At 36.5% G+C, this 12,216-nt stretch overlaps 1 protein-coding gene across 20 annotated transcripts in view; it reads left to right on the forward strand.

Annotated features, from left to right (window-relative positions):
* Window positions 1-12,216, forward strand: part of MCTP1 (multiple C2 and transmembrane domain containing 1) — a 535,749-nt gene that overhangs the window by 332,865 nt on the left and 190,668 nt on the right. For all 20 annotated transcript variants that reach the window (XM_058727403.1, XM_058706103.1, XM_058716425.1 and 17 more), the window contains 2 exons: window positions 2,533-2,703; window positions 5,896-6,026. In XM_058727403.1, the coding sequence (XP_058583386.1) occupies window positions 2,533-2,703; window positions 5,896-6,026 (302 nt within the window). The remainder of the gene's footprint in view (window positions 1-2,532; window positions 2,704-5,895; window positions 6,027-12,216) is intronic.

The raw sequence follows: 12,216 nt of genomic DNA on the forward strand, positions 1-12,216 counted from the left end.
AGTAAAGAATACAGATGCTCATATAATAGAAAAGTAGAAGGTGATTTCACATACTAACCATGAAGGAAAAGCTAGACTGGAATGTCATTTCAAATATAATGACTCACTTACCTGGAGAATACCCTTTAGAAATATTCTACTTAAATCATAATTACTTTTAAACCTAGGAGAGAGTCTCTACCCTAAAGACCAATATTGGGAGAACCCCAGGAATGAAGGTCAGAAATACTGGGTTCTAGTCACACATCCAACATTTATTAGCCCAAACCACACTGATCCTCAAATTCTTCATCATTAAAATGGAAACAGCAGGCCTTGCCTTCCTACTTCACATGGTTTTAGTGGAAATGAAGTGATAAAATGTATACATGTACACTTTTAAATTCTATTTTAAGCTCTATGTAAATGGGTTGTTACTAACTCCTTGGTCTTCACCAAGATAATTATTTCCTTTTATCACAAATTCGTTTTTCTTCTTTCCTTCTTTGCCACTCCTATTCCTTAAAAAACTTCCAGACCCAGAGTTTAGAACTTGTTTCTCTAGACTAGTCTTCAGTGAGAGGCCATCTCAATAGCAGCAGTGGTGGGTGGATGAATGGATGGATGGATAGATAGATCCATATCTATAGATAGATAGATGATAGATAGATGGATAGATAGATAGATAGATAGATAGATAGATAGATAGATAGACAAAATAGATAAATAAAAATACACTGTTATCTCTTGCTGAATTATATATTAATAAGTAGCATGAAATCTTAGAACCCCTTCAAGGTCACTTGGTACAAAAAATTTGTTTAATCGGGGAAATCCTTATTCAAACACAGTCCAGAGTAGAAACCCAATGTGTAAAACAGACGAGAGCAGTGGGACTCTAGCTGAAGCAGACTGTGGAGTCCTGGGGAAGTTACAGGTGGCCTGTGAAACTCCATGGCACCTCAGAACACTCTTGAACTCCACCCGTGGAGTTCACAAAGGTGTGCAGTGCGCAGGCACGGTCCTGTGTTAATATTAATAAGGCAAAGACACAAAGCAATGTCCTGCAAAATTTGCTGGCCACCGAGGCAGGGAAATAGGCAATGTGATTTAGAGAGATTTCCATTAAAATGTTCAAATATTAAAAATATTGGTTTTTGAGGAGCATAGTTCTCATTTTGCTAATAAAGCACCCTGACATGTATTACATTTTAAAATTTTTTAATGTTTATTTATTTTTTGAGAGAGAGACAGACAGAGTACAGCTGGGGAGGGACAGATAGAGAGGGAGATACAGAATCAGAAGCAGGCTCCAGGCTCTGAGCTGTCAGCACAGAACCCAATGCAGGGCCCAAACTCACGAACTGTGAGATCAATACCTAAGCCAAAGTCTGACGCTTAACCTACTGAGCCACCCAAGGGCCCCTAAAATGTATTACTTTTAATAATGACAGATAAAAATGGCTATCACATTAGTGTGGTATGGAAAAGAAAAAGTAGGATTCAAGGTGGGAGAGGGAGATATACAAAATAGGCTATAACTTTACAATGGTAACAGACGGAATTAGACTGAAAGTAGAGTTAATCTATAATTTAGAAGTGGAGTACTTTGAGGTTGAGAGACATGTTGAATTTCTTCATGAAATGACTGTAAGTGAAGAAAACATGCTTGGCAATATGAAAGATATAGCAGTTTTTATAGTACTGCTTGGTTCTGAATCCAAATGGAAAAGATTTTAACATTTTAGCTACTTGGATTTGTTGTATGTGCTGTTTAGTTCAAAGAGATTATAGAGCTGTTTTTTGTAGGCTTCCTAATGTTAAAAATTTTTTACTTCATTTGCTTGTTTGAATATTGTAATTTAGCATTGGGCATAATAAAATCATTAAAGGCAATGTTCAAGTACTAGAGTGAGAAACTCAGTAACACACCCACCAATGAAAATCACATACGTAATTTAAAAAATTTTGATGCAAGTTTCAGCATAAACCGGACAACTCCAATGGGCATGTTGATTTTGTTTTCTGGTCTGTGGTACTTTAAGTAGTTCTCTAGTGAGTTCTCTCAGCTATCTCCTAACATAGCAATAAAGAAGGTTTTTAATTGAATAGAACTTATAACTAATCTTAAAAACCAACTTGTAACATGAAAGATTTTTAAAAATCATAACTTATTAAAAATTAAATATCACAGTGTGGATGAGGCCTTTGGTATTCCTAATAGTTTTTTGACACTGGCATATTTGACACAGAGGCAAATATTCTGATATTCTTGAAGTATCTACATCATGTAATTTAAAGAGTTGGAATATTAGACCTTATTTTGAGCATTCACTTCTCATACAACAACCTTAAATTTATCATAAAAGGATAATTTCACATTCATTAACAATTCTGTAATTAATAATAATCTGTCAATTATGTTTATTTTCTTAAATTGTAACTACCTACTATTTTTATTTTCAAAAACTTGTAACAGGAGAAAGGGTAATGCCAGATAAGGTATTTGGGGTTAAAACTCAATAAGCTAACTCTGTTTTCCTTTACCCAAAGTTTCAGACCCAAAGTTTACGTCTATCAGACGTACACAGAAAATCACATCTGTGGAGAGGAATAGTCAGCATCACATTGATTGAGGGACGAGATCTCAAGGCAATGGATTCAAATGGGTTGAGTGACCCCTATGTGAAGTTCCGGCTTGGGCATCAGAAGTACAAGAGCAAGGTAACCGTATCTCTCTCCTGTTCCAGCCAGTCTTTGGAAGGCAGTGGTTGGTTAATAGCCATGCTTTAGGAGATAAAAACACCAGATACTTTTTAAAATGCTTAACAGAATTTCTTTTGAATATCACATCAGCAAACCAGACCAATAACTATATTATCACATTTCTTACTCAATGTGCTATGTGACCTTGCATAAAGTACTACTCTGTCTCAATGTCACCTATAACACAGGAATAATAGTTGGAACTATCTCTTTAAAAAAATAACAAACAAGCAATCAAACAAAACAAAAAAGGGCTGAAACAAACCTAAGTCGATGGCCTGGGACATAAAGTGCTCAAAGAGTGTTGGCTACTATAATTATTACAATTAGTACTGGTATCAGTGCCAGAAATAGCCCTGTTTTACATACCATAAAAATCTTTGTTCCTTACTCTGAAACGTTTTATTCAAAATGACTTGCACCAGTGAAGATTGCAATTTTTGTTTGTTTGTTTTATTTATTTAGAAAACAAAGGGCCAAATTCCACTGTATGCTACAGGGCAAGTTACTCTGCCATTCCATGTCCCAATTTCCTCATCTGTAAGATGAGTGAGAATTAAAATAATGCCTACCTCGTAAAGTTATTGAGAAGATTGAATAAATATATGTTACGCACGTGAAGGGCTTGGAATACTGCCTTGTCCATAATAAATAATAAATGGTAGTAGCAGCAGGAAGAGCAGCAGCCTTAAGAACAAGATATTGTTTAACAACAATTATATTAATAGTAATAATACATTAAATAATCATATTAGTGTCATATTTTTGATAGAAGGAATTATAATCAGTAAAGGTCATAGTAGTCATAGTTATATTTGGGACACATGTCTTATCTGTGTTGTATCCAAATAAAACCTCTTTGGGGTGCCTATCTGGCTCAGTCTGAAGAGCATGAAACTCTTTATCTCAGGGTTCTGAGTTGGAGCCCTACACTGGGTGTAGAGATCACCTAAATAAATAAATAAAAACTTTAAAGAAAACAAAAAACAGCAAAAAACAAAAACAAAACACAATACAACTTCTTTAATGGTCAGCTTCTACAGCTACTATTCATAGCTTGAAAACTCATCCTATCTATCTTGTATTAAAAATCACATTCTACTTTGATGAGAATAATTTCACTTTGACATTACCATTTTCAAGAACTTTTGTTGCTTCCGATTCTGTGTCTCCCTCTCTCTCTGCCCCTCCCCCGTTCATGCTCTGTCTCTCTCTGTCCCAAAAATAAATAAAAAACGTTGAAAAAAAAAATTAAAAAAAAAAAAAAAAAAAAGGGGCGCCTGGGTGGCACAGTCGGTTAAGCGTCCGACTTCAGCCAGGTCACGATCTCGCGGTCCGTGAGTTCGAGCCCCGCGTCGGGCTCTGGGCCGATGGCTCAGAGCCTGGCGCCTGCTTCCGATTCTGTGTCTCCCTCTCTCTCTGCCCCTCCCCCGTTCATGCTCTGTCTCTCTCTGTCCCAAAAATAAATAAAAAACGTTGAAAAAAAAAATTAAAAAAAAAAAAAAAAAAGAACTTTTGATAAACAGCCTGCCTAGGTTCCTTCTGGCACAGGAAGTTTTCATCAGTAACTAAGGGGGTTAGTAATATCACAGAGCTGACTCATTAGCAGGCAGTGAGAATTGCTCTCAGGCTGATTGGTTATCTTCTTGAATGCCCACGTGGAAGGGGAAAGCATCATTTCTGACCTGAAGGAAAATCATATAGGGAAGACAATCCTAAAAATGAAAACTGAAAAATTAGGCTCTTTATGGCCAAATAAGTAAGATAGACCATCCCCAAAACACCACAGAAGTGCATCTGAGCCCAATAATGAGAGGTTTGAATTATCATAGGATCCATCTAATGCCATCTTTTTCTTTTTTTCTGCCATGGACTTAATAACATATTTTAAGGAAACTACTGATTCCAAAAATAGGTACCTATGACCACTTCTGTCTTGTCCTTTATCAATTAACATCATCTCTGTGTTCTGGTAGGCTTAAAACATTACTTATTTTTTATAGTTCTGCTCTTTAGGTGTGAAATATGAAATCTAGCTATGGACATGTGTCTCTCTTTGCTCTTTCCTTCCATGATATATTGCTGATTAATTTCAGATTATGAACTTTAAAAATTGTGATTCATTTGTATTACCTTTGCACATAACATACTTCATTGCTTTCAGAGTCTTTACATCTGAAGATTTGTCTCTCATACATTCAAAAGAGAAAAGGCCATTGCATGCGCTCCTGCTAAAAAGACAGAATAGGGAAACAAATATGAATGTTTTTAACCCAGTGGTGAATGAAGTTTCAAAGCACATCAGTATGGGTCACTTCATTCATTGATTCTACCAGATGTCTTATCTGAATGCTTGAAGTTACACAATTGCACTTTAGAGACCTTTCTGGTATTTGCAACATAGAAATTGTACACACACATTCATATTAATTTACAAACATTTTTGGCAGATTGTTTTGGGGAAAGAGACCTGAAGCTCTAATCAAAGACCTGAGTTAGAGTCTAGATACTAAAACGTAATGATTTGGGGTTGGTCAGTAAAACTCCAGGTCTCAGTTTCTCCAGATATAAAATCAGATGAAACATCAATGCTATGATTCCAACATAAATGTCTGCCCGACCACCCCAGAGTTACTTGCTGTTTCCTCCTGCTCCCATAGAACTTCACTGTCTGTTGTTTCATTACTATTTATTTTTATTTTTACAGATTTAGCTCAGAATTCCCTTGCGTGTAGGGAGTAAGGGAAAAAGAACTCTGGGAATCCACATAGTCCTTTTTTAGGAGATGACAGGCTGAGAGTTATGTCTTTGTGCATTAACTGGTTATGTAAAATAAATGCTAGTATCTGAGTGAGCCATTTCACGTATAGACTATTTGCCTTTTCTGTATAATGCATATCTCTCATCTCTTATTCAAGATGGTGAAGGCATGCCCTTTGGTTTTCAGGACATATCCTTTAGGGTTCTTTCAGATGATATGCAGTAAGGTTGCTAAAGAGCTAATGACATTTCCATCACTTCTGGAAGCTTTTGTTCAAATCTCACATATACTTTTGTAGATAGTACCTTGATTTTGATATGATGTCTCAAAGTTAAATATTTTTAAAAGACTTATATTTATAAGACAATAATTACTTTTTGGTCTTCCAGATTATGCCAAAAACTTTGAATCCTCAGTGGAGGGAACAATTTGATTTTCATCTCTATGAAGAAAGAGGTGGAATCATTGATATCACTGCCTGGGACAAAGACGCTGGGAAAAGGGATGATTTTATTGGCAGGTTTGTACAACTTGGTGTTTTTGGTTCATCCTAGAGAGGGTGAATTTTTTTAAAAGGATAATCGCTTTCTGTCTAGTTATTGTAACTGATCTTTTACCATTTTGAAGGAAGGGATCTGACCAAGGTAAAGCAATGCTTGGGTAAAGTGAAAAATAGATTTGAAGACTGACCAGTAGGTGGCAGTTTTGACCAGTCCATGGACAGGCTATCTGAATTTGATATCCAGAAATTTTCTCCAGATGTCAGAATATTGTGTGTAAAAGTTATGGGAATTGAGAATGAGGAATCTCATTTGATCAAGATACTTAAACAAAGAGCTCATTCATAGTCTGTAAAGTGATCTAAGATAATATTACTTTTCATAAAGCATATTGTGAGACCATAAAATGCATTGTTTCCTACAAGCCCCCTTCAAGGTAGAGAATCTTTATAATCTCCAAGGAGTTCATAAATCTGTAGAGTTCTCAAGTTTTAGTGATGGAAACATGTAAGAGAAGCAGATCCATGTTAATCTAATAATGCAGTGAAGGAAGGAGTATTCTGAGGCCTAATGACATCTCTCCACAAAGACAAGTTTATTTTGAATGACTACTTGAATTATATGAACTGTTTCCTTGCTTAAAATCTGTTTTTATTTTTTGATATTTATGTGCCTTTATAGCAAAACATATTGAAACCTGCCTATATTAAAATAAAGTACAGTGTACAGGAGAATTTGTTGGTTTAGAAAATTCTTTCTTCATTGCAGGTCACATGAATTCCAAGTCTCTAAACACACAGCCTGAAGAAATGCATACATACTAATAATAATTAAGGAAATTTTATGCTAGAAAAGTAAGAACAGGAATCTGACCCAACATATTTATCTCTTTGGTTTTTTTGTGTGTGTGTGACTCTGATATATATTTTTTAAACAATGGTTTTCTTTATAGGATTATAAAGTGAGAGGTTAAATAGCTTCATTTATACTTTAATATTTTACTTGTAAAATGAAATGGAAAAAACTACCATAACCTAATACTGTTTCAATCATTTTTAAAGGACAGGTCTTCACTGCATATTTTTTCCCTTTAGTAAAACACTATTTTCGGAGTTTTCTTTAAGTTTGACCTTGTTCTCTTTGGGTTTCTATCTCCCTCAACATGCTACGAGCTCTTTCAAGTAGGTGCTGTCTAGCTGTTCCTTGAATAATTCATTTTCATAATTTATGGCACCATTAGCTATATTTGGTTACCATAAGATAAAGCAGTATGACTGTCATGTGTAACTTGCTACCTCAATCTCTTTACTTTATAATCATACTTATATTGGTAAGATAATGAAATCATGGCTACAGCATACTGCCTTCCTGTACTTCTGGGTCCATATTACATGAAGTACATCTTATCCCTTTTTCTATTTTTTTCCTATGATAACAGATATCCTTTTATATATTTTATTCTTTCTTTGAAAATAATTTCCAAATTTGGAAATTATGATGATTTCTCAGCCCTTCTAGTACTGACCTTTACCTTTTCCTCACTTTGTAATATTATGAATTCTTCAAGGGCATGGCTAATTATATTGCGGAAATGGTTGGTAGAGAGGAGGAACTGTTCATCTCATTTCACCTTGTTTCTATAGGTTTGCCCATAATTTGGCAAATTTTGAGAGATCTGATTTGAAGATCTCAACTGGCTGATCTGAAGATCATAGGGATTGTTTTTGGTAACTGGGGGAGCTAAGGAAGTCTTAAGAAATTTGGGAAGAGAAGAAATTCATTTCTGGAGCTTTGTTGTTGGTGAGCATGTGGAGGTGCTAGGAGACTGGCATGCCTGAGTAGGCGTGGAAGCTCTGTGTCCTTTCCCCCTACCTTGTCTGGGTATCTCTTCCATCTGGCTGTTCCTGAATTATCTCTTTTTATAATAAACTAGTAATCTAGTTGGGTGTATATCCACCCTTTTTATTTTTTCTAGATCTTGGAGGTGTTACCACCTGTGTATAGTTTCTAGCTTGAGCTTTGCCTAGATTGTTAGACAAGTTTTTTATTTTTGTTTTTAATTTGAGACAGCATGTGTGAGCAGGCAAGAGGGGCAGAGGGAGAGAGGGAGAGAGAGAGAGACAGAGACAGAGACAGAGAGAGAGAGAGAGAGAGAGAGGGAGAGAATCTTAAGCAGGCTCCACACTCAGCACAGAGCCCTATGCAAGGCTTGATCTCACAACCCTGGGATTATGTCCTGAGCCAAAATCAAGTCAGACAATAAATCGACTGAGCCTGCCAGGCGCCTCTAGACAGGTTCTTTATATTCATGGTTATTACACAGGAGGACCCAGCAAACAGAATCAAGGAGCCCTAGGCCCTATCACCCACACTGCCTTGATGGGCACAACTTTGTGCTCTTCTTCCTAGTACTTTGGTGGGATTAAAACTGGCTTGGGTGGTAAGTCCAAATGCTACCATTAAAGAATCATAGGGTTTTTTTAAAATTCTTATTCATTTTGAATAAATTACTTTTACCTCAAGTTACATTTTTTTTCTAAATATAATAAAAACTTACCCATCAGGCTCACTTTAAAAAAAAATCCATTTTGGGGCACCTGGTGGCAAATTCAGTTAAGCATCCAGGTCAAATCCTTGATTTTGACTCAGGTCATGATCTCATGGTCCAGAGATCAAGCTCTTTATCAGGCTCCATGATGGTCATGGATCCTGCTTAAGATTCTCTTTCTCCCTCTCCGCCTGCCCCTCCCCAGCTTGTGCACACAAGAGTGCACCCGTGTTCTTGATCTCTTTCTCAAAAACAAAAACAAAAACAAACCATTTTTGGTCATATGCCAAACATAACAGCCTATAAAAGCAATTTAAGCCAAAAAAGTTTTAGAGTACACAAGAGCACAGGTGTAGGCAAGATGACTCTTTAGGATGCTTTTGAGTATCAGTTAAAACCCCTTTATACAATAAAGGGGGTATTGTCAAATTTTGAGGCAATCACATATGTTCAGTAAAAACTTGTTGTATGCTCGGCCAATTTAACCAAGGTGCCTGTTGCAGAAAAAGGAAATGACTATGGTAAATCATTATTTCAAATCTATTCAATGTCCAGATAGCACCAACAACTCAAGGTCTCTACTTTATGTTTATTAAATTATACTTTAAACACATCCTGCCATTGAAAAGCAAGATATTATTATACCTAAGTGGTAGGCAGAATAAAGTCGCTGTGTTTATGTGAAGGTTGTGTAGTTACATTGGAAATAATGCAGATTGTAATAAAATTCCTCAGTTCCTAGGGTAGTTTAGATGAGAATTCCTTCCATTAAATGAGAGTTCTAGGAGTAAAGTAATAGGAGTAAAATCCATCATGGTCTTCTGTCTTGTTTTGCAAGCTATCATCACAACATTTTATGCCCTGTTAACATTTATTTATTTATTTATTTATTTATTTATTTATTTATTTATAAATATTTTTGCATGTAGCTAATATAAATTTAAGGTATACAATAGCTGATTTGTGGCATTTATATATTATAATATGATTGTCATGGTAGCTAGAGTTAGCACCTCTATCACATCAAATTATTTCTTTTTTTTGATGAGAATAATTAGGTATGTCTGTATTAACTTACAAATTAGAGACTATTCTGGGAGTTGGCTGGGAGTTAGTGAGTAGATTTAAAGTTGGCCATGAAGGATAATACTGTTATTTCCATGACTGTTAATTTTTTTTTTAAGGATACTACCTAAATTCAATCCTACATTTGAGAACAGTTGCATGGATCGGATTATCTACGTAGACTAGTTTATTGTGTTATGGTTTTGTTATTGTCCACTTTATTTTCCAGTTTTGGTCACATATAATGATTTTTGAAAATGTGTTTTGTTGGGGCGCCTAGGTGGCTCAGTCGGTTAAGCGTCCGACTTCAGCTCAGGTCACGATCTCGCGGTCCGTGAGTTGGAGCCGCGCATCGGGCTCTGGGCTGATGGCTCAGAGCCTGGGGCCTGCTTCCGATTCTGTGTCTCCCTCTCTCTCTGCCCCTCCCCCATTCATGCTCTGTCTCTCTCTGTCTCAGGAATAAATAAACATTAAAAAAAAGTTAAAAAAAAAAAGAAAATGTGTTTTGTAAATAATGTATGCTCAATAACAGGATTTTGGGTTTTTGGTTTTGTTGTTTTTTTGTTTTTTTTTTTCATTACAAAGACAAGGCTGGCTATGAGTGAAAGGGCCACTTGCAAATTTGGAGTGTTGATACAGTGAAAGCTATTTAACACTGAACATCGCCCTTTCCAATTCTCTCTTGAACCCATGCAGTCAGGCTTATGCCGCTAATAGTCCACACAAACTGCTCTTGTCAAGGTCCCCTGTGACCACTGAGTTGTTAAATCCAATGGCCGATTTTCAACCTTCATCTTAATTTCATCCAGAAGCAGTACTGGACTTGGCTGATTGCTTCATTACCTTAAAACACCTTTTTCACTTGGCTTTTAAAACACAAGACTCTTTTTCTTTTACCTCATCACTTGTTCCTTCTTGGTCTCATTCACAGAATTTTCCTCATCTCCCTGCTGTTTTAGTTCTAGAGAGCCTCAAAGCCCACTCCTTGGGCATCTTCTCTGTCTACACCTGCTCCCCTACTGATTCCATCTACTCTTGTACTTTCCATACTGTCTGAGATCAATAATGACAACGAGCTCCACTCCATAACTCTTCTCTGAGCTCCAGATTCCACATCACCTCCCTGCTAGATATCTCCCTAGAATGCCTAATAGAATTCTTCAGTTTAGCAGGTCCAAGGCCAAACTTCTGATACCCAATATCCCCAAATCTTCTCTGCCTTTCAAATTCTCCCGTGTGTTGCTAATGCCAAAACCATAGAGTCCTATTTGCTTCTTTTCTTTCTCTCACTCTTATCAAACCCGTCAGCAACCTACCAATGATTCCTTCGAAATGTATTCAGAATTCACTCCTGTCATTATCTTGATCATAATAATTCTGGTTGAAGCTACCATCAACTCTCATGTAGACAATAGCCATAGCCTCGTGTTCTTCCTTCCACAGAAAACAAATAAAAGAATTTGACTCCTCTGCTCAAAACCCTTCAACACTTTTCCCATCCTAATCTGGGCAAAACCTGGCTAAGTCCTTATAGTGGCCTATAATGCTTCTCATGATCCAGCCCCATTACCACTCTACCCTGAACTTTTGCTGTTCCACCCCTTTCTCCCTCTACTCTGTTCCAGCCTCTTTGCTCTTCCTCAAGCACACCAGACACCCTCCCACCTGAGGACCTTCCCCTACATCTGTGACACTCTCTCTTCAGATATCCACCTGGATTGCTTCTTTATCTTCTTCAGGTCTCTGTACAAATGTCACATCAGGGAGGCATCCATACCAACCCTATTTAAATCCCCCCTTTCCCCTATCCTGCTTTGTTTTTCTCCATAGAAGTAACCACCATTTGACCTACTATACATTTCAGTTATGTGTTTTATCATTTATTTCCCACCACTAGAATATAAGCTTCATGAAGGCAGAGAATATAAGCTTCGTGAAGGCAGAGAGTTTTGAGTGTTTTGTTTTTGTTCACTGTCACATTCCCAACGCCTAGAAAAGTATATGGCATATAATAGGTGTTTAATAAATATTTGCCAGATTTTAATTTAAAGATCTGAAGTTTGATTTAATACTAAAAATTATGGCTCTTCCTTCTCTCAGTACAGTTGACCTTTAAACAACATGAGCTTGAACTACAGATGTCCACATATACAGAGATTTTTTTCGATAAATATTGTAGAGCACTATAAATGCATTTTCTCTTCCTTATGATTTTCTTAATGACATTTTCCTTTCTCTCACTTTCTTTTTTGTGAGAATATAACATATAATACATATAACATATAAAATATATGTGAATCATCTATTTATGTTATCAGTACGGCTTCCTGTCAACAGTAGGCTATAGTAGTTAAATTTGGGGGAAGTCGGAAGTTATACGCAGAAGTTCTACTGTGCCAGGGGGCTGGTGTCCCTAACCCCCATATTGTTCGAGGGTTAACCGTAAATTCATGATTTAACAATAGGCATCAATGCAGAGGCAATTAGAACAGTATGACTTAGTGGCAGGTATAAAATTTCAGTGTAATTGAAGAAAGCTATGTATATATAATCCAAAAGGGGAGAATTAATGAGTTAAAGGTGAAAGTACCTGAGTA

This window comes from Neofelis nebulosa, chromosome 1 (assembly GCF_028018385.1).
Source record: "Neofelis nebulosa isolate mNeoNeb1 chromosome 1, mNeoNeb1.pri, whole genome shotgun sequence".
NCBI classification, from domain to species: domain Eukaryota; kingdom Metazoa; phylum Chordata; class Mammalia; order Carnivora; family Felidae; genus Neofelis; species Neofelis nebulosa.